A 23,298-nucleotide genomic window follows, 5' to 3' on the forward strand; every position below is an offset into this window, starting at 1 on the left:
TGTTGTTTGTTGACGAGTCTTGAGCTCTTGTTTTAGCTCTTTGACATTAGGTTTTTGTATTTTTGTCTTTTGTACTTGTTGGTTCCGGAGTTTGGAGGGAAGAAATGTTGGTCATGGGCTTTGGACTTGTTGGTCCTTGACTTGGTGTTTTGGACTGACTTGTTTGGTGTTTTGGACTTTTCGGTCCGGGTTTTTGTGTGTTGGACTCGTTGGTCCTGGGCTTTGGACGTGTTGGTACTGGACTTGGTATTTTGGACTCACTTGTCCAGGATTTGTGTGTTGGATGCTTTCTTTGGATTTTGGCCTTTTTGAGAAAAGGGTTTCAATCATGTTTTGTTTTGATTTTGGCTTGGGTCTTGGCCTTCGTCTGAGTAGCTTTTGGCTATGGTTTTGGCCTTGAGTGAATTGCTTTTGACTTTGGTTTTTGCTTTCACTTTCACTTTGGCTTTGGCCTTGAGTGAATTGCTTTTGGCTTTGGTTTTTTCTTTGGCCTTGAGCTTTGGCTTTGGGGAATGGGTATTGGTTTGGGCCTTTGATTTTGGCCTTTCGCTTTGGCTTTGAGTGAATGGCAATTGGCTTGGGCCTTTTATTTTGGCCTTTGGCTTTGCTTTGGATATATTGGTTTTTTGCCGTCCTTCGTTCGAGGGAGGTAGAGGTGCTGACTGGGATGTACCCGTTGGTGAGAGGTTGGTATTTTGTGATGGGATGTTTTTGTGGGGAATGGGCTTGCCTTCCGTCATTGACCATGAACAAGGAGATGTTCTGGTTTGTTATCTAGGTTCGTCTTAAAATCCCTTTGATAGAAGCTTGTTCTAAATAGGGCGCTAATGAAAGGTTTCTATTGCCAGACATGGAATAGGTAAAGAAAATGGACACGGAGTTTCGAGTCCTCTGCTTACTCGGTACGGAACGTGACTCGAGTGTACTCACATTGAATTGGAACATATTATTCGTTTTAAATCAATTCTCAAATCAATCCTCGTTGTCAACGGGAAATGGTAAAGGGGAGAATATATGATAGTTGAAAATTGTGCTTTTATTTAGATAAATAAGATGTTAGCACAAACTCGATGAATACATGTGACTCATGGGGAAAGCCCCCAGTTTGTCACTGAGGAATAAAAGGACAGGCATTAGGCTGGATATGAGAAAGCCTAAGACTCGGACTCAGACTCTCACTCGCTCTCAGATACGAACTCCTAATCATCACTTTCCTCCTCGAAGGTCTCTTTCACAGCATCCAACGGCTTAAATGTTTGATCTTGAGCATTGACCCACTTGAGCACTTCACTCTCATTGTTGGGAATGATATGAGGATAATAGTCCATGAGGCTTTTATCTCCTTGCAGAAAGAGATGCTCATGAGGGTTATTTTCATCACTTGGTTGGCATAAGGATGAAGCTATCAGTTCATGGTTGTCGATCATATTTTGAATAACATGTTTCAGTTTGAAGCACGTTTCAGTGTCATGACCATTCCCTTGATGATATTGGCAATAGGCACTGCCGTCCCAGAAACAGGATTTCCTGCTTTCAGACGGGTCCGGAGTGGGCCCGATTGGTTGTAGCTTCCCTTCAGTCACAAGCTTTTGAAGAGCTGCGACATAGGTTGTGTTGAGGTTGGTGAATGTCCTTTGAGAACGTCCAACCTTGCTGTTTAATTTGAGACATTCAGAAGGATTGTCTTGACTGAGAGGTGTAATTATGATTTTGTAGCTTCAATCATATCTTGAATGGCATGCTTGAGTTTGAAACAGGTTTCGCTGTCATGGCCCTTGCCTTGATGATATTGGCAATAGGCATTAGGGTTCCAGAAATGGGATTTCTTAGCCTCAGATGGATCCGGAGTTGGTCCAATCGGTTGCAGTAATCCTTCTGAAGTAAGTATCCCCAGAGCAGTGCCATATGTTATTCCCAGATCTGTGAAATCCCTTTGATGTTTTCCCATGGTTCCAACATTGGTGTTTTTGGGGATGTTTTTGTCAGTTTTGTTTTTGTTTTTGTCAATCCTGGGTGGAAGCAGGATTGGGTTGTTGTCAGTGGGAAGTTTTTGGGATGCTGCTTGATATTTTGAAGGGTATTTTGGTGAGGTCATTTCATGTTCTTTGTCGGTAGGTTCGTGGGTATGGTAACCATCGGATGATTCCTTATTTTCAACAGATATTGGTTGGTGAACCAAGGGTTGGTTTCCTTGATGGTCATGTTCATTTTTGGTACTACCAAACCTCTTCTCCAAATTAGCTACCCGAGTGTTCAAATCATCAATAGCCACTTGCAGCTTTGAGAATATGTTGTTGATAGAGATGGAGAGCATCATTATACCGCTTTGTATGCCATCCTCATCAATTGCATTAATTTTCTCATCGTCAGGAGGGCTGAGTGAGAGAAGTCTAGGGAAGATTCCTGGCTGTGTTTAGTAGGGTATTCTAGAGGGTTGTTCTTTTTGTTTGTTGAGGGAGGTAATGGTAACTGACCCTTTTCAATCATGTCAAGGATAATGCCTTTTAGGGGAAGACACATTTCAGTATCGTGTCCGCGACCTTGGTGATATTGGCAAAACAGTTTTCCGTCCCATCTACATCCTCGCTTGTTTGGTAGAGGGTCTGGAGTTGGACCAATTGGTTGAAGTTTTCCTTGGGAGGTTAGCCTTTCCAAGGCTGTGGCATAAGGCATACCCAGATCAGGGAAGGACATATGAGGTCGTCTGGTTTTGGTTTGGTCGTTGGCAAGTACTCGGCTTTCAAGGAGCTTAACCCTTTGTTCAATATCGGAAGAGGGAGAATTCCCGGTTATCATTTTTTCCTCAACTTGGGAGAGAGGGGTGCTCAAGTCTTCCACGATAGCTAGGAGTCGAAGGACCATGTTGTTGGTTTCAGCAGAAGTCATGGCAGATGCAGATTGATCGGCTTCTTGAGTTTCTGGGTGGCAATTGATGGCACCCAAGGGATTTCTATTTGACATAACGATAGGCGTTATAACTTGTCTTGGTAAGAGATTGCACAAACAAAGGCAAGTGCGACACATATGTACAAAAGGCAGTTTCGTCGTGAAGACGCGACAATGTGACTAGGTTATGAGTTCATTAAAGATCGTGAATGACCTCTTGTGTTTGAACTCTTGGTGCATGACATTGAACTTAGACTCAAGTGTCGACTGTGGAATAGTGATCCCTAGACAGACGACTTCTGACTCAGTTTGGATGTGCGTTACTGGCGCGACGCTGTTGGACAAGACATGTACACAAACTTGACCTTTGACCCGTAATGTAGGGGAAAGACGGGTTTAATACCCGAGAGGTTTTGACTATGCTAATGCCATTGAAGATGTCTCGACAATTGGGCGACACGACCTAGACGAGAAGGTAGGTACTAACTTCGGTAGAGACTCGACGTTATCTAGACGACTTGACTTGAAATCAACTCGAGGCTGAATCAGAAAGGTGGACTGAAATTTTCAAAAATAGAAATTTTCAAAAAGGTTCATTTGTCGTTTTATGGACAGCTTCCGAAGAGTAGAGATCTCCGAAAGTCGATCAGTTGAAGAGTTGTCTTAAGTTTGTTTTCAAAAGACGGTTTGAGTTGAAATTGCGGCGGCTCTGAAAACAAAGTGTTGTTTCCAGAAGTCGGTTTTTGAAATTCCGAATCACGGATTACAAAATCGAGAATTGAAGAATTCGGAATCGTCATCACAATGGCCATGAAAACGGTTAAATTTGTTTTCAAAGGATTTAAAATTGGGTTGAAAATTTGAAAACGGTTAAATTTGTTTTCAAAGATTGAGTTTTGATTTGAAATCTGAAAACAGTTAAATTTGTTTTCAAAGGATTTAAAATTGGTTGAAATTTTGAAAACGGTTAAATTTGTTTTTAAAGATTGAGTTTTGATTTGAAATCTGAAAACGGTTAAATTTGTTTTCAAAGACTTGATTTTGAATTGAAATTTAAAAATGGTTAAATTTGTTTTCAAATGATTTGAAATTGGACTGAAATTTGAAAATGGTTAAATTTGTTTTTAAATGATTTGAAATTAGATTGAAATTTGAAAGCGGTTAAATTGGCCTTCAAACGATTTGATTTTTGATTGAAATTTGAAAGCAGTTAAATTGGCCTTCAAACGATTTGATTTTTGATTGAAATTTGAAAGCGGTTAAATTGGCCTTCAAATGATTTGATTTTGAATTGGAATTTGAAAACGGTTAAATTCGTTTTCAAATGATTTGATTTTGAATTGGAATTTGAAAACGGTTAAATTCGTTTTCAAATGATTTGATTTTTTATTTGAGATTTGAAAACAGTTAAATTCATTTTCAAGACTTGAAATTAGAAATTGTGAGGATTGAATTCGTCATTACGACGGGTTAGAAAACCGTTTTAACTTTTGAAAGACGGTATACAAATCGAAAATTGTGAGAATTGAAATCGTCATTACGACGGCTTAGAAAAGCCAAATCTTTGTTTCCAAAACGAGATTTGAAATTTGGAAAGTTGCACGGGTTGAAATCGTTATTACGACAGCTTGAGAGACGTTTTTGTTTGAAAACTGATTTCGAATTTTGAAAATTCGGGGGTAGAATTCGTCATTACGACGGGGTAAAAAGTGATTTGAAACGGTTATGAAAAACCAAGATTTGAAATTGTCGTGATGACGGCATGAAAAGGTGTATTTGAAATGGTTATAACAACCGGCTTTTTGAAGTGGCAATAATAACGGCGCGAAATGTGTTTTTGAAACAGTTGTAGAAAATCAGTTTTGAAAGTCGTCATTACTACGGCCTAAAAAGGCGATTTGAAAGGGTTATAAAAATCGGGTTTTGAAATGGCCATTATGACGGCATAAAAAGGTGCTTTGAAATGGTTATAGAAAAAGCAGGTTGGAAAATCGTCATTACGACGGCCTAGAGAGGCGTGTTGAAATGGTTATAAAAACCGAGTTTGAAAAATCGTCTTACGACGGACTAGAAAGGCGTGTTGAAATGGTTATAAAAACCGGGTTTGAAAATCGTCATTACGACGGCCTAGAAAGGCGTGTTGTTTGAACTGCAACGGTCGGCGAAAGTGATGGTTGATGTCGTCGGGTCTCCCAATCAAACACATTTATAATTCTCAACAAACAACTAGTTAGCGGTAAGTCGAGGTCGATCCATGGGACGGTGGTTACTCAAATTATTCAATCTAATTATGGTTGTGCTTGGGGTTGTCACAATTATAATGGGTTGATGATTCTTATCTAATAAAAGCAATAAACAAGCAACAAAAGTAAAGATGTAAACAAATGATTAAAAGTGCTAGGATATCATGGGTTCATAAGGAAATCATGGGAGTTGATCATACAAACATGTTCTCAATTATAAGCAAGCAATTATTGTTGTAAAGGAACCGAGTTGGTTTAAGTCTTACGGTACTTAGGAAGAGTTGGGTCCCGGAGCCGAATCGATTAGATTGTACAACACCTACCAATCGACTTACTTTCCCCCTAATTACTTCTATTCATGGTCTAACAAGACTCGAGTTGGTTTATATCTTATAAGTCAAGTTGAATAGATAAAAGATGGTTGTAAATGCAAGAATTCATAGGCTTAGCATTTCATCAAACATAACATGTGCATAGGTTGACATCACAACAAGCAAGCAAATTAATTATGTGAACATATTAGATTAAGCATGAATCAATCCCCATGTTGATTTCCCTAATTACCCATTAATCCTAGCTAAGAGACTACTCACTCATTATCAAGTTTGACATGCTAACAAGGTTGTCAATCATATTAACAAGGCAAAACATGATGAACAAGTAAGAAAGATTAACAATAATTAAAACAAGGATTAAGAGAATTATACCTATGGAGATTCTAAAATAATAATGCAAAGAATAATAGAATTACTTGATGATTGATGGAAGGTTGTCAATCTCCCAATAAACCCAAATGATCTTCTAATTACCCAATAATAAACTTGAATTACTCAATAATAAAGTTGAACAATAATTAAGGAAAGATTAATGTGTGATTTGTGGAAAGATTAAAGAGTAATCTATTCTAATCTACTCCTAATAAAAGCTTAACCTAATCTAAAGAAGGATTGATTTAATCTAATGAGAACTTCATGGTTTGATTATTACAAATGGGGTATATATAGTGGTGCATCATAAGGTTAAGCAAGGGTATTTTAGTAAATAGCATTGCTAAGTTTGAGTAGGGAAATGCTCCTCTCGAAAAAAGATGTGAGTCTCCTTTTTGCTAGTCTTTCAAGAAATATGCGCGGATCATGGTTCACGTAGCAAGAAAAAGCTTCATGTCCAACAATATGCTCATCCCGAGCGAAATATGAGCATCTTGAGCCTCAACCCAAGCGGGTTGAATTTATCCCGAGCGGGTTAAGCTGTATCGTGCTTCACTTGAGCTCGGATTGTAAAACGGACGTCCTTTTCTCATCCGGACTTCTATTGGAGTGATTCAAAAGCCTAGACCAATTGGTTTTTCGACACCATTTCATATAGCATACTTTCAGAGCCAAAGGAGCAACTCTTGGTTTGGGTTCCGAGCAATTTCTTCTTGCAATGTCTTCCTTCTCGTCATCCTTGCTTTTTAGCCTAAGATGCCTCTATATACTCTTTATTTCTACTTTCTTGGTCATCATTCTTGCCTCCTCTTCATACTTAGTCCATCAAATATCATCAACAAGCTTCCAAATATGCACGAAAGACGGGAATTTCCGCCTTATTATCTCCTTTCCTATAAAACATATAAAATGCACTAGGAAAGCAAAATAGAAAGTATTTGACGGATAAAATGGTCATGAAATGTTATAAAAGTATGCAAAATAGGTTCAATTAGGGTACTAAATGTGCGCAAATAATGTTCACATCAAATATCCCCAAACTGAACCTTTACTCGTCCCGAGTAAAGTGGTGACAAAAACTAGACCTTTATTTAAACTATCTTAATAACATAGCCGATGTGAGACAATTAGCGGGTCTCACTCCGCCCCTTCAACTCAAAACAAGACAACCATGAGGTAGGATGCCTTCTTGCAAAGCAAGGTGGGTCTTGCCAAAATGGCGACACATCCAAGCATTAAAGCGCACAAGATCAAGTAGTGGATGCATCTATAAAAGAATAGCCACTTTCCTCATCTAAGTGGCGGAAATTATCTAAAAGGGAAGCAATTCAAGGGTACACACTCCTTCATAGATGCAATTTCTTCAAACTAATAATCCTAGAAGGATACCAATAAATCACCTCCAAGTTCTGTCAAGCTAGGGTACCTTTGTCCTCAATCGTTAAATGCTTTTGTCCAGAATAGACTCCCTATGGTGTTAGAAACACTGGAGTATCGCGGAGTTCCCCCTCTTGCCTAGACAAGAAGAAGGGTCGTCCCCTCTCTACCATGCACAAAAGTGGATACGATGGATAAAGGGATCGATAGAATTTGAGTTTCATTTGGGAGTTTGCTTTGTTGTTTGTTTTTTCCCCCAATTTCTTGTGGCATATAAAATTTGAGAACATTTTCTTTTGCCATTTCTTTTGATGTTTGGCATTTCAATACTTGACAACTTTTCAACTTTTGCCTTTTCTTTTGAACATTTTCCAAGTCACCCCATTTGTAGTGAGGGTGCTTGTATTTGAAGCATTAGGAGTCTATTTTTGCTCCTCTTTTCATTTGATGCAATTTGCAAACTTGTTGACTTTTCATTTCATTTCATGAACTCAAATTTTGAACAATTTTTGTGCCCATTTCCTTTGATGAAAAAATATATGGTAGAACATGGATGAATGATGGTTGCATGGTTTCAAGGGTCACCATGGAATAAACGGTAGCCAAGGAGTTATCACACCACAAGGTACTCTTGACTAGGCCTTAATCCATGGGTAAAAAGATACTTGCATGACACATCCTAGGGTGTTTTACAAGTATTCTAACAAGCAAAGTCTTAAGATGAAAAAGCATCTACTAGGGCCTATATACACTTGTCAAGCTTCCCAAGTAGACGGTTTCACAAAAATTTTCTAAAATGCAAACTACATGCCATGATGCAACTAACATTTATACATTCTAATGCATATGCTTCTACCAACTAGTATGCCATTTAATCTAAATGCAATCCTAAATTCACATTGTTTATACCGCATCAATCAAAATAAAGCCACATAGTCATTAACATAAAGAGGAAAAAGGAGATTAGAAAGATCATACCATGCGGTCTTCAATATCCTCATGTCTCGGATGTGGCGTAGTCGATCAATGTGAAAAAGGATGGACTAACAAGCAAACAAGTATATACAATATATACAATTCTACACTAAAAAGGAAATGAACATCTTTTTGATTTTTTTCAATTTTTCAATTTTTATGGTTTTTGATTTTATAAAATGACATGTTTTTGGGATTTTTCAAAAAATTTCAATTTTATATCATTTTTGGAATATAAATTCCCATCCCTCACTTTATTTTGGACATTGTCCTCAATGTACATGTAGGAGTAGGAATGAAAAAGAAAAACATGTTTTTGGATTTTTTTGATTTTTTGAAATAAAGTAAAAATGCAATGATATGATATGAATGCATGCATGCTCTAACTAAATGCAATTCTATATGACATATATAACAAATGAATGCAATCTAAACTATACTAAATGATGCATGATAAATGCTTAAGTCACCTATGATCAAACCTCCCCAAACCGATTTAAACACTATCTCTAGTGTAGAAAAGAATAGGATTGGTCATTAGTGATTATGCATGAATTCTAGTCTATATGCAACTAACTACATGAATCATGTGAGATATATTACAATGCAACTATACTATATGAACTAACTAATGTAAATGCAATATGAAATATAATATAAGTGCAAGCCTAAACTATATGATATATGTATGTTGCTTCATGGTTTAACCTCCCCAAACCGATTTTAAACACTATTTCTAATGTAGGAAGAAAGGGGTTTAATTATGAGGCAAATACATAAATGCAACTATACATGAGAGATAGGAAATAAAAGGGTTCTTACAATCATTGTAGGAGATGAAGATGGTAGATAGGAAGCATATATAGCCATGACACGAGCCAAATGAGAGAAAAAGATGAATTTTAGCCTGAACCCGCTCCAGACAGGACTGACCCGCTCGGGTAGAAAGTGAACCCGCTCCAGATGAATTCAACCCGCTCGGGTTGACAGTAAAGACGAGCATTTTTCTTAAAATCTGCTCGGATTCTTTGTCAGACAACTTTTCTTCTTTTCTTAGCCTTCAACCCGCTCGGATTTGTCTCGGGATGCTCATCTTTTTTGAAATTTCGACCCAACACCTTTCTCATGATAACAAATTTACTCACAAGCCCAAATTCTCCATTTTTTTCATTTTTTTACCATTTTCATCTTCTCATTTTCATTAATTTCCTTCAAAAACTCAATTAAAATATGAGATCCCTCCCTTTCATCTCTCATGCAATTAAATAAATGCAAAACTACACTTAATTCATATATACAAATTAATGGTTATTAAAGAACTCCATCAAACCAAAGATTATCAATAAACAATTTCATGGAAGATTATCACTAGCACTCAAAGCATGTAGAAGTCGTTCAAATTCTTGGGAGTGAGAAATAAATAGGCATGGATAACAACACAAAATTATGCAATGAAATAATGCCCAAGTAAGAGACCGAACAAGCATGTCAAGAACATTATGACAAAAATTATAAGAGAAATGATAGATGGTAGGAACATGAAATGGTTAGTTGGTTGGCAATTCACTCAACTCATCCTCCAAATAGTCAAAATCACCACATTTAGTGCAAGTACTCTCATTATCATTTAAGGTGATTTCAAGGGTGTCTATTTGGGGTTCCCAAATGTCCTCATCATATTCCTCATCCCAACAAGGTCCATTATCAAAGGGGTTGTCGTAACAAGGCTCACCAAGTTCAACACAATTGTCTCCCTCAAATATATAATCCTCAAAGGGTGAGTTTTCACTCAAGCTCATATCCATATCATTCTCACTTTGCCCATTAACATCAAATCCCATGGAGGTTGATTTCATTGAAACACAAGAAGAGTAGGATGACGGCATCCAAGTATTAGTTTCACAATCAAGAATGTACTTCTCCTCATCATCACTCTCCTCATCTAGCACTCCATCTTCCCAAGGTGGGGTAATTTTGTGGGCATAGTAAGTTGACTCAAGGTTATAGGAAGGTTTCTCATCATCACAATTCTCATTTTCATAATAGTTTTCATCAATGAATTTTTGAAATGTGGTTTTTATCGCTTCTATACCTTCCTTGGCACTTTCAAATATGTCATGTATAGTTTGCTTGAGACAATGAATGGTCATGAACTCAACAAATTCCCAAAATTCCTCACAACTCATCTCACATATACTACCACCACGCAAGTGAAAAGCCAAGTTTCGGGTTTCAAGGTTCATGCCATTATAAACAACACAACATGCTTCATAATTTGAATGAGTAAAACCATGATGCCAAGCATGAGTCATATAATCTTCAAATCTTGCAACATATTTATTAAATGACTCATTTTCATATTGCCAAAAATTGAATGTAGACATGATAAACATATGAAATAATGCAAGTACAATAAAACTCAAGAAAAATAAGCACAACTAAAACTAGACAAAAGAACAATTAAAATAAACAACACCGTCCCCGACAACGGCGACATTTTGATGAGAGTGATGTCGTCGGGTCTCCCAATCAAACACATTTATAATTCTCAACAAACAACTAGTTAGCGGTAATTCGAGGTCGATCCATGGGACGGTGGTTACTCAAATTATTCAATCTAATTATGGTTGTGCTTGGGGTTGTCACAATTATAATGGGTTGATGATTCTAATCTAGTAAAAGCAATAAACAAGCAACAAAAGGAAAGATGTAAACAAATGATTAAAAGTGCTAGGACATCATGGGTTCATAAGGAAATCATGGAAGTTGATCATACAAACATGTTCTCAATTATAAGCAAGCAATTATTGTTGTAAAGGAACCGAGTTGGTTTATTTCTTACGGTTCTTAGGAAGAGTTGGGTCCCGGAGCCGAATCGATTAGATTGTACAACACCTACAAGTCGACTTACTTTCCCCCTAATCACTTCTATGCATGGTCGAACAAGACTCGAGTTGGTTTATATCTTACAAGTCAAGTTGAATAGATAAGAGATGGTTCTAAACGCAAGGATTCATAGGCTTAGCATTTCATCAAACATAACATGTGCATAGATTGACATCACAACAAGCAAGCAAATTAATTATGTGAACATATTAGATTAAGCATGAATCAATCCCCATGTTGATTTCCCTAATTACCCATTAATCCTAGCTAAGAAACTACTCACTCATTATCAAGTTTGCCATGCTAACAAGGTTGTCAATCATATTAACAAGGCAAAACATGATGAACAAGTAAGAAAGATTAACAATAATTAAAACAAGGATTAAGAGAATTATACCTATGGAGATTCCAAAATAATAATGCAAAGAATAATAGAAGTACTTGATGATTGATGGAAGGTTGTCAATCTCCCAATAAACCCAAATGATCTTCTAATTACCCAATAATAAACTTGAATTACTCAATAATAAAGTTGAACAATAATTAAGGAAAGATTAATGTGTGATTTGTGAAAAGATTAAAGAGTAATCTATTCTAATCTACTCCTAATGAAAGCTTAACCTAATCTAAAGAAGGATTGATTTAATCTAATGAGAACTTCATGGTTTGATTATTACAAATGGGGTATATATAGTGGTGCATCATAAGGTTAAGCAAGGGTATTTTAGTAAATAGCATTGCTAAGTTTGAGTAGGGAAATGCTCCTCTCAAAAAAAGATGCGAGTCTCCTTTTTGCTAGTCTTTCAAGAAATATGCGCGGATCATGGTTCACGTAGCAAGAAAAAGCTTCCTGTCCAACAATATGCTCGTCCCGAGCGAAATATGAGCATCCTGAGCCTCAACCCAAGCGGGTTGAATTTATCCCGAGCGGGTTAAGCTGTATCCTGCTTCACTTGAGCTCGGATTGTAAAACGGACGTCATTTTCTCATCCGGACTTCTATTGGAGTGATTCAAAAGCCTAGACCACTTGGTTTTTCGACGCCATTTCATCTAGCATACTTTCAGAGCCAAAGGAGCAACTCTTGGTTTGGGTTCCGAGCAATTTCTTCTTGCAATGTCTTCCTTCTCGTCATCCTTGCTTTTTAGCCTAAGATGCCTCTATATACTCTTTATTTCTACTTTCTTGGTCATCATTCTTGCCTCTTCTTCATACTTAGTCCATAAAATATCGTCAACAACCTTCCAAATATGCACGAAAGATGGGAATTTCCGCCTTATTATCTTCTTTCCTATAAAACATATAAAATGCACTAGGAAAGCAAAATAGAAAGTATTTGATGGATAAAATGGTCATGAAATGTTATAAAAGTATGCAAAATAGGTTCAATTAGGGGACTAAATGTGCACAAATAATGTTCACATCAGAAAGACCGAGGTTTGAAACGGCCATTATAACGGCGCAAAAAGGTGTTTTTGAAACGGTTGTAGAAAACCGGTTTTAAAAGTCGTCATTACGACGGCATAAAAAAGGGTTTGCAACGGTCGGCGAAAGACCGAGGTTTGAAATGGCCATTATAACGGCGCAAAAGGGTGTTTTGAAAGTTTGAAATGACACAGAAGGACTTATGATCACATAACACATAAGCACTCACAGTTCATTATATTATGCATAATACTGACACAGGTTTTGGCTTAAAGGGTGGGTTACACACCAAGCAATCAAACCTCGATTTTCGAGAGGGATACCAATCCAAAAAAAAATGTATAAGGAGGGTGCCCTAGCCTCGTGCTCGAAGGTGATGAAAGCTCTTTGACTCAATCGGGATTCGAAACGCGGGGATGAGAAAACTCACGCCGACGGGACGAGCCAGTTGGTCGATAATGGTTAGGTTATGGGCCCGGACAAGGAACCCAACCTATGACTGCAGTATCAATTAATGCACTTTAACCACAACCTCGTTCGAGTTTCACCTCTAAGGATCACAAAGACACAAGTGTCCTAGTTTTCCCCAGAGGAGTCGCCAAAATGTGGACATGGGCCACGAGCCGGTTTGTGGATTTGGGCCACCTACCGATCTACGGTCACGGGCCACCTGCATGCCAAGCCAATCTGTGGACATCCAGCGGTCTAGAAAGCCACGCTCGGCGGCGTAAAAATGACTTCAACCTGATCGCTTTAGATCGGTCGGTTTCGTCTCGGTAAAGGTCTCGAAACGATGCAGAGATATTCGGAATCGCCACCAAGCATTTGTGGGATGCTTGGAACCCGTTCGAATCCAATTTATACCTCGGTCAAACGAAGCACAAAGCAGTGTTTGACATAGGTACTAAAGATAAGGACTCGTCCCCTTTTTAGCATTCTATGCGTAAAATGACTCTCGTACGCCCTGGATAAGGCCATCCACTATCCAAAGGTTCTGAGTAAGGGGTGAGGGTACGTATTGGGAGGCCCTTTAATCGGACACCCAATCCCGCCCGCATAAGTGGAATCTACTGAACGATCGTGGTTGTTTAAGTGCAAGAGTTGATAAAACGGTGTAAATGCATGAATGCACATCCAAAAGTGTTAACCTAACATGTGAGCTTTCTAAGTTGGTTTGTTAATCCAAGTATCAAGCATAAGATGTCAAGTTGGATTTATGGTTGATTTGCATGTGAGAACGGAAATTAAACATCCATTTACCAAATTCGGGTTATGATGCTTAACACGATCCATTTATTGAAAAAGGGTGTCAAATGACAATGTGTAAAAACGTAAGCTTGTCAATCTGATCCGTCATATATTCGGATTAACCGTAATTGTGATCGACCTAGACAAGTGCTAAAAATGAGGCAGAATAGTGCCAGGCAGCTCTGTTAAGGCGCGAGCCTATTGGTGAGGTAAGGGGCTCTGCCCAGGTTTTGAAATATGAAAGCAGAGGGCCTCTTGGGGCGCGAGCCATGAGGCGAACCAAGGGGCGTCTCCTGGTTGTTAAAAAGGTTGTTTAAAACCATTTTTTGTGAATAAATGATTTGCATGTGTTTTTTGCATGACTCGGAATAATTACTATTGTGTTAGTAACATTCGTAGTCAAATTTGCATATTTGAAAAGTATAGTTTACAAATAAAAATGTAAAATGTGTAAAAAGAAAATGTTTGATTTGAACTAATTATGTTAAGTTCAATTATTGGCAATTAGTCAAGTTTGTCATCATACTCGGATTAAACCGGCATGGTATAAATAACCAAGGATGTTTATGAATTATGACTAATATGTTTGCAAATGTAAACAAATGAGAAAAATGGTAAATAAAAGAAAAGGGTGTTAAAATACCCATTAAAATATAATTAACCAATAATATCATCGAGTCACGGAATAAACCGTCATGGTATAAAGAACCAAGGATGATTTTCATAATGGTCAAAATATGTTTATCATAAAAATGAATTAAAATGATAAAAACCGTAAAAGGAAGAAGGTAAAAATAAAAGAAATGAATAAAGAGGAAAGACGAGAACAAACACGGATGAGTCTGACCTGGACACCCATAAGAGGCGCGAGCCTCCTTGTATAGCAAGGAGCTCCTGTCTCAGGCCAAAACTCGGTTTTGGCTCGTCTAACCTATATTTGAATTGTGTTATGCATTGTTCATGCATATAAACTCATAAAAACAGTAAAGACATCAAATAAATGAAATATTTACACCCTCAAAATTACGTATTTTGATGTTTGCGTGATAGACGACTTTAGAGACGATTTTCTCGTTGTGACTACTCGAAATCAAAGAAGTTTAAAAAGAGTGTCTTAAAAAAGGATTTGGTTTTGAAAATATGTTGAAAGTATGTTAATTAAAACATGTTGATTAATGTTGAGTTGGTCGAATGGGTCGGTCGAATGCACGGTGACGGTACCAAACAAAATGTGTAAGGCTTGTGTTTACGATCGGTAGGTCGTAAACACGCGTCGATTTTGTGACTTAGGAAGTCGGGTCTAGAAGTTTAAGGGCCAGGTGAAGGGGTGATGTGACCATAATTAGCGCATATTTAGCCCCCGAATTAGCCTTGTTCCCATGCTTTTTAGTGCATATTTGGGTCATTTATTGTCTTTAGTTCTTTGTTTTGCATATTCTTTGAGATTTTGATCCCTTGGTAGGAAAGGAGTGCAAATCTTGCATTTTCATTGCAAAACGAGACTAAATTGATTGAATTAAATGACCAAGCATCAAGGAGAGACAAGATTAGAAGGCCTTTGTGCATATTATAGTAGATGAGCAATGTTGAGAAAGGATCCTTGCATCCCCGAGAAAATCCCCAAGGATTTTATGAAGAAAAGGGAAGAAAAGAAGAAGAAACCGTGCTGAGCTACAATCCGAGCGGATTGTCCTGAATCCGCCCGCCCTCCTCAAGCACAATCCGTGTGTCTTCCTTCAAAGACGCCGGACAAAGAGCGCCACGAGAATCCGCCGGATTCCCCAAGACGCCGTCTTCCCGCTCTGAATCCGCCCGTCCCGACTCCAATACGCACGGATTCCAGTACAACGAAATTTCATCCTCTCCAAGCTACAAAGAAATAAGCCCTTCCTTCGAAAAATACCGGCTTCTCCCTGCTCAATCTAAAAAGTGTAATTACTAGTTTAGCCCTTAGTTAACCCTAATGCATCCACCTAATTTCCACTATAAATACCCCATTAGTCTAATTAGAAGAGCATGTTCTTTTTATCAATATTTAGAGTAGTTAATTTCAATCAAATCTCTCTTTAGTATTGTAATCAACAATTAATCAAGTTCTAATACAAGTTTCATTTCCTTAATCTCTCTTTTGTTCATCCTTTATTTTGGGTAATTGAAGATTATTTGGGTTATTATTGGGAGATTGACAACCTCTCAATCAAGCATCAAGTACTTCTTTTATTCTTTGCTTTATTATTGGAATCATTAGTAGGTATAATTCTCTTAATCCCTTTTTAATTATTGTTAATTACTTTCATTTATTCATCATGTTTCCTTTTGTTGGTATGATTGACAACCTTGCTAGCATGATCAACATGATAATGAGTGAGTAGTGACCTAGCTAGGGTTAATGGGTAATTAGGGGAAACCAACATGGGGAATGATTCATGCTTAAATTAATATGCTTTCATGGTTTATTTGCTTGCTTGTTTTGATCTCAACTCATGCACATGTTATGTTTGATGAAATGTGAGCCTATGAATCCTTGCATTTTTTACCCATCACCTATCTTTTCAATGAGACTTGTAAGACATAAACCAACTCGAGTCTCATTAGACCATGCATGTTGTTGAGTAGGGAAGACTAAGTCGACTTGTAGGTGTTGTACAATCTAATCGATTTGACTCCGGGACCCAAACTTTCCTAGGATTGTAAGATATAACCCAACTCAATCCATCACAACAATAATTGCTTGCTTATAATTTGAGAACATGTTTGTATGATCAATTCCCATGATTCCCCTATGACCCCATGACACCCTAGTGCTTTTTATCAATTGTTTACAATCCTTTTAATTCATCTTGCTTATTTACTTTCATTGCTAATTAGTTAGTGACCTTCTACATCAACCCAAATTGTGACACCCCTAAGACACCACTAGTTTCAATAGAAATCTCATCTCAATTCCCGTCCCTTGGGATCCGACCTTTACTTGCCTCTTTACTAATCGTAGAGTTGTTTGTGAAGATATAAATTGTGTTTTGATTCGGACGTGACCCAACGACAACATCTATTAAATTGTGAACACGAAACGGACCGATCAAAAATGGCGCCGTTGCCGGGTACGGTGTTAACTTGATTTAGATTTTCTTATATTGTTATTAGTTTTTTTTTTTTTGATAAAATGTAAGTATTATATCAAAAGGAATCGTAACCATACAATGACCCGGGTTTTATAGACCAACCCATGTCACAAAGCAACCAGCTAGCCCATACAAAACGGCCCAACAAAGACAAACACCATCAAAAAGCAAGCAAACAACAAAATCAGATCAAAAACATCAGATTTTGTTGTCCAAACCCTAACCCCGTCACTCTTTCCTCTTCCTTCTCTTGAATTCTCCTGCAACTAAGTCAAACGCCTCTTCCTAGCAGCCCCTCAAGCCACATAGCTTCTCTTCTACCCAAAACCCCTTTGCCCCTACCTCGGAATCTCATTTTTAGCTCATCCACAATGAATCGGGCAGTGTGAATAGGTCGAGTAAGGGTAAATTCGTGCCTGCTCCTGTTTCTCTGATGCCAAATGGTGTAGAGGCAGGAGTTGATTGTTGCGTCAAGGATCTCTAAATGTAGAGAGTGACCTGTTTTCGCAAGCCGCCAATTGATCCAATTAGATTCGGGCCATGGAGTCCCAACCCACTTTCCGACAGCAGCAATGACGATTTTGCTATAGGGACAAGCAAAGAACAAATGCTCCAAGTTTTCAACAGCTCCCCCGCAGATGCAGCAGGTACTATCATCAGTTATCCCTAGTTTGAAGAGTTTTTCTTTTGTATTCATGTTTCCATGATGATGAACCCATGCTATAAAGCTATGCTTTGGTATAGCCCATTTATTCCACACCAGAGTATGCCACTGTACTTCAGCTTCCCTGTTTCTTAGAAAGTTATATCCCTTACTTACAGTATACCCCATATGATGTTGAATTGTCCATAACTGTTGTTGATATGCTTGCTGTAGCTCCAGTTTGACCTGACAGACCTTCCTCCAGTACCACGAAGTATTAGCCTTAGGATAGTAGTCCTGCCAATTAGTGGCTGTGGAAGTCTGGCCACCCGTAGGAGGTGTGGATCCCTCTCCGGTCTCAAGTCGACCCGGCTTCCTAGAAGCGGGCAAGGTAGTAGGTGATCGGAGCTGTAGGTGGTACATGGGTAACGGTGGTGGTAAAATGCCCCGTGCGAGAGTGGGCAAGGGGACGAGGCGAGGAAGGGTGGTGCAAGGAAGGTCGACGAACAAGGAACCACTAATCTTCCAAGTCCAGTAGTTAGAAGTGAGCAAAGTCGTGGACAACATAGATGCCCGGTCCAGGAACCTATCTCCCGGTATGTACGGTAAGTCACGAGGTAAAGCATGGAGGAGAGAACGAGCAAGGAAGTTGGCTATGCCACCACAGAAAATGGTGCCCGTGGTCTTCTCCCCCTAAGACTTGAAGTACTTAGCGGTCAAGTAAGCAATGTTGAGGGCAAAGGGGCCCTCGCTGTCGATGTTCAGGTAACCTCCCAAAATGGAAAGCTCGATGTTAGTGATTTTGTTTGGCTCCTTTCGGCCAAAAATAGTACTTCCCATCAGTCGCAGGAAGTAACGGGCAGGGGGAAGGTGGACCTCAGCGAGACGTCGCTCCTCGAAGGTAGTCTGTGCCAAAGTCCGCCAAAGCTGACGGAGGACCTTCCTAGGAGCGGCAGTGGCGCCCCTAAAGGAAAGGCCAAGTCGAGTACTAAACTCCTCCAAAGTCATAGAAAAAGTCCGGTTGTACAAATGTAAAGACACAGAAGCACAAGTGGGGGCAGCGTCGTGTGCCCCGGAGGAGAAGGTAAAGGAGCTGAAAAACTCAAGGGTCAGCTCCCTGAAAGTGTAGGCACTCATGGTCACAAGTCCAGCCATCCCCGTACCCCTCAGAATCTCACACACCGGCTCGTAGATACCAAGCCTCTCAAGTGACGAACGGCCCAAAAAGCGAGTCCGGAGAAAGTCACAGTCTGTTAAAGCATAAAATCTAGTGCGATGAATACCGTTAACAAAAATTACCTGGGTGTAGTCGGGGTGCGAATCGAGGGAGTCGTCCCCTCGGATGGTAACACGGCCAGCAGAACGGCCAGCGGTAGGTGTAGCTCGTGCACGACCCCGACCTCTTGAACCTGAAGTAGAAGCGCGTCCTCGGACGGGACGAGGAACTAGAGCGCCGTGGGGATGGATCGCGGGTGACCACGCAGCAGGGGTGGTCACCGTACTGGCATCGGGCCTGTAGCTGCAATGTAAGAAGCATCGAGAGACCGCCACGAGAGGAAGAAGAGCTAGTAGCGAAGGGTGTGACGGAGGTAGAGGTCAAACAGAGAGCAAAGAAAGCAAAAACGGTACAAGAATAAGAATAAGGAACACGGGAGAGCGGTACTAACGTAAATGGAGACGGTGGTGACAACAGAGAGACCACAGTCTCGCATAAGGACGGACCAATGCATTTAACCGGAAGAAGGCATCGAGCTACTGTCCATCCTAATCAAGCAAGATAGGGGAAACGATAATTAATTGACAAGTAAACAGCTACAAATTTCCCCAAACAGTCGAAATTGTCGACTGAACAAGCCCTAATTCGCAATTTTGACCTCAAATTTTTGAATAAAACAAATAATCAGTGACGGGGTAAAGGGTAATCAGACATCAAATGAAGCACTAACAGCAGAAAAATCCCAATTTCAGTCGAAAATATCGACTGTCACGAACCCTAATCAGAAATTTTCTCAAAAAATTTCGAGACAAACATATAAACAGCAGTGAGGTAAGGGCAATAATCATCAAGTGCAGCAATGTAGACAAGAAATCGCAAAAACAGTCGAAAATTTCGACCAAATTCGTCTACCCGAAACCCTAATTCCGAAATTACATCATAAAAGGCAAAATTAATGAAACTAAAATACAATGAAGAAAAGGAATTACTTACTTGATGAAAGAGACCCACAAATTAGCAATTAATCGACAGAAAAAAAAAAAAGCGAATTGGGCGATTTTCGAGCAAAAACCCTTAACCCTAATTCCTCCAATTGACCGCAAAAACGAATGAAAATAAAAGGGGAAATATGGGGGAAATGTCGGATTAAAAGCAAGGAACAATTTGTAGGCGTTGGGTTTGGTAATAGGCAAATGATTATGGAGGATTTGGGTATTTTTAATCGCAAATAGGGGTAAATGAAGAATAATAAACGAAATAATGAAAAAGAAGGGAGATTAAGGGACACTTCATGCGTGTTATAAACAGTTTCACTCGATCGAGTGATTTTAAATTACTCGATCGAGGACTTCCAGCTCCAATTCACTCGATCGAGTAGAAATCTACTCGATCGAGAACTCCCTTATTTTGCCAACTCGATCGAACAGCAGCAAAACCCTCGATCGAACTCTTTTTCTGCAATATCCTCTCGATCGAGTACAAAAAGTACTCGATCGAGTGCTTTTCCTCGCGTATGTCTTCTAAATTGCGTAAAATCTCCCCAAACCTGCATAAAAACAGTTGCAAAAATATCCCAATATACCAAATACAAAAAGTAACAGTCTATAGCCTTTCTAACTACGCTAAAAATGTCTAAATTCTAATTGTCCTAATAAACTAAATAAAACAAATTCAACGAAAATTAAAAATTAGTTTTTACAATTTGTTACACGGGGCATTCCCCACTCACTTCTCAAAACAATTCAGTAGCCCTTCGGAGGGCTTCTGACTAGAGGACATCAGTTCAGCAACATTAACCGTCCTCTTCATTCTCCAAGAGATTCTCAAAACAATCTCGTCCTTATTCCTTTCGCACCAGCTTTAACGTTAATACTCCCAACTTGATTGATCTTAATCGCACCATGACCTTTGACATCTCCTGCATTTTCACCTGTACCTGCAGCAAGGAAAACAAACGAATTCTCCTCCTTTTTGCTCTCAAGCTGAGGCGGAGGGGTCATGATAGCAGCACAAAATTCCAAATTTTCATCCGGAGTGTCAATAAGGTTAGTGGAGGAAAGGGCATTGCAAGGCTGAGCTTGCATGAGAGCCCTTCGGGAATTAGACTGATGGAAAATCAATTCCTCGTCCCCAACCTAGAAAGTCAATATCTTGCCCTCGACGTCAATCACTGCACGAGCAGTGAATAAAAATGGTCTCCCTAAAATAATAGGCGTGTGAGTATCCTCGGGGATGTCAAGCACAACAAAATCAACGGGAATAAAGAACCTCTCGATCTTAATAGGTATGTCCTCAATGACACCTAATGGCCGTGATATACTACGGTCGGCCATCTGTACAGTCATGTTCGTGCAATTAACCTTAGTCAAACCAAGTCTCTTAGCAAGAGACAGCGGTAAGACACTCACGCTAGCGCCAAGATCGCATAACGCGTTGTCAATCAAGTGGGTACCTATATGACACGGAATCGAGAAACTACCCGGGTCTGACTGTTTGGGAGGTAACTTATTTTGAACTAGGGCAGTCCCTACCTCGGTCAAAGCTACCGTCTCATGATCATTAATATGCCTCTTACGTGATAAAATTTCTTTAATAAATTTAAGGTAAGAGAATACCTGTGTCAGCAACTCAGCGAACGGAACAGTGACTTGCAAGCTTTTCAGGAGCTCGGCAAATTTACCGAACTGTTAATTTGCCTTCGTGTTCTGTAATCACCCTGGGAAGGGCACGGTAATAGGTATCTCGAGCCCTTTGTTTCTTTCTTCCAACGTGTCGGCTGGATCAAGCTCTTTATCCTTCGATCGAGACTTCTTACCTCTCGATCGAGGTCTTTCAGGAGAGATTTCACTCCAACGAGCACTAGCAGGCTCTTGATCGAGGTCTTCATTATCAGCAATAGTCGATCGAGCAAAAATGCCACTCGATCGAACTCTTTCTTCAGCAATATCACTTGATCGAGTGGTTTGGACTTCTCGATCGAGCTGTTCGTTTTCTTGTTCACTCGATCGAGTAAGATTTTCACTCGATCGAGTACTTTCTTCATATGTTTTCCTCGATCGACCCCCAGAAACTAGTCGATCGAGTATTTTCTTCGTTGTCAGCTCGTTTTCATCAACAGTAACCCGTTCATCAGCAGTAATACTCTTCCTTGGGTCTGAATTCAACAGCTTGGGTCCCTCATATGAACAACCGCTTCTCAGATTTATTAAATTCACCGTCTCATGTGGATTCATATCGGCTTGTGACGGCAAATGACCCTGCTTCCTTGTGGACTGGTTCGCCGGCTAACTGGGCAACTTGGGTTTTAAGTGACTTAATAGATGCGCCTTTTTGTTGGTCACTTAGCTGCCACTGCTTTGTCAAAGACTACAACATCGTCTTCAACTCAGATAGCTCACTTACCCCACCTAAAGATGATGCACTTTGATTGGGAGGAGGAAAGGAAGGAGGCTTTTGAAAGCCTTGTCGAGCCTTATGAGGAGGGACATATGGTTGCTGCTGCTGCGGTGGAGGAGTAGGATTGAGCACATTTTGACTTGTCCACCTCAAATTGGGATGGACTGCCCCTTGGTTATTATAGTAGGAACCCCCTCCTTGCCTGTATTGTTGGAAGACAAGGACCTGTTCTTTCTCTGTAAGACAGTCGATAGCAGTATGACCGTCATTTCTCCCACACCACTCACATGTGACGGTGTCCTGTCTAGTAAGCAAATGAACCGTCTGAGGCTCCCCAGCAGATTGCAGCTCCAATCTATCAAAACGGGCATTCATGGTTTCCAGCTGAGCCACTACTTCCTTATCAACTAAGTGAACTGTTCTAATATCGTCCCGTGGGTTCCTATATTCAGCATAATGGGTCGCCATCTCCTCAATGATGCCCCATCCCTTATCGTCATCAATATTCTTCTGAAATCTACCATTGGATCAGGCGTCCAGAATAGCTCTATGGTCGTCATATAACCCATTATAAAATTGGGTACATGGAAACCATTGATCAAACCCATGATGAGGAAGAGACCTCACCAGTTTCTTGAACTGGTACCAGGCTTCATAAAATGTCTCATTGGGTGCCTGCTTGAAGCTTGTTATCTTTCCCCTCAGCTGAATGGTGCGCTGCGGAGGAAAGTATCTCTTATAAAAAGCAAGAGCAAGGGTCTCCCAGTTCGTGATCCCTGCGGTCGTGCGGTCCAAATCAGTCAGCCACTCCCTGGCTGAGTCAGTCAAATAAAAAGGAAACAACACCTCCTTAATCTTATCTTGAGTTACCCCTCTGTGGCGGGCATAATGGAACAGTAGTCCGTAAAGACCTCCATATGCTTCCTCGGGTCTGCACCTGCCACACCTCTAAAGAGATTTCTCTCCACCAGATTGATATAAGACGGACGGATGTCAAAAGTATTGCCATCCTCAGTCTGGAGATTGAAACCCTTGGGAATAGATAATGCATTAGGCTCCGAATAACTTGCAATATTCGGCATCTTTACTGGTTGGTTTACAGAACTGAGATTGTCTTCTCCTAAAGACTGGTCTTCTGTAAATAGAAAATGCGGAAGCTCGGGTTCGGAAGTACT

General features: G+C 39.7%; 1 protein-coding gene across 1 annotated transcript; it reads right to left on the minus strand.

The window, feature by feature from the left end:
• Positions 1–17,139: 17,139 nt before the first annotated feature.
• LOC141630880 (uncharacterized) lies at positions 17,140–17,700 on the minus strand. Its single transcript, XM_074443626.1, has one exon. The coding sequence runs from the start codon at positions 17,698–17,700 to the stop codon at positions 17,140–17,142; it is 561 nt and encodes a 186-aa protein (XP_074299727.1).
• Positions 17,701–23,298: the final 5,598 nt, after the last annotated feature.

This window comes from Silene latifolia, chromosome Y, assembly GCF_048544455.1.
Source record: "Silene latifolia isolate original U9 population chromosome Y, ASM4854445v1, whole genome shotgun sequence".
Classification (NCBI taxonomy): Eukaryota; Viridiplantae; Streptophyta; class Magnoliopsida; order Caryophyllales; family Caryophyllaceae; genus Silene; species Silene latifolia.

What these genes read in the sequence shown, in the direction of transcription:
- LOC141630880 (XM_074443626.1), bottom strand. Translation starts at nt 17,700, where the DNA reads ATGGGGTATACTGTAAGTAAGGGATATAACTTTCTAAGAAACAGGGAA.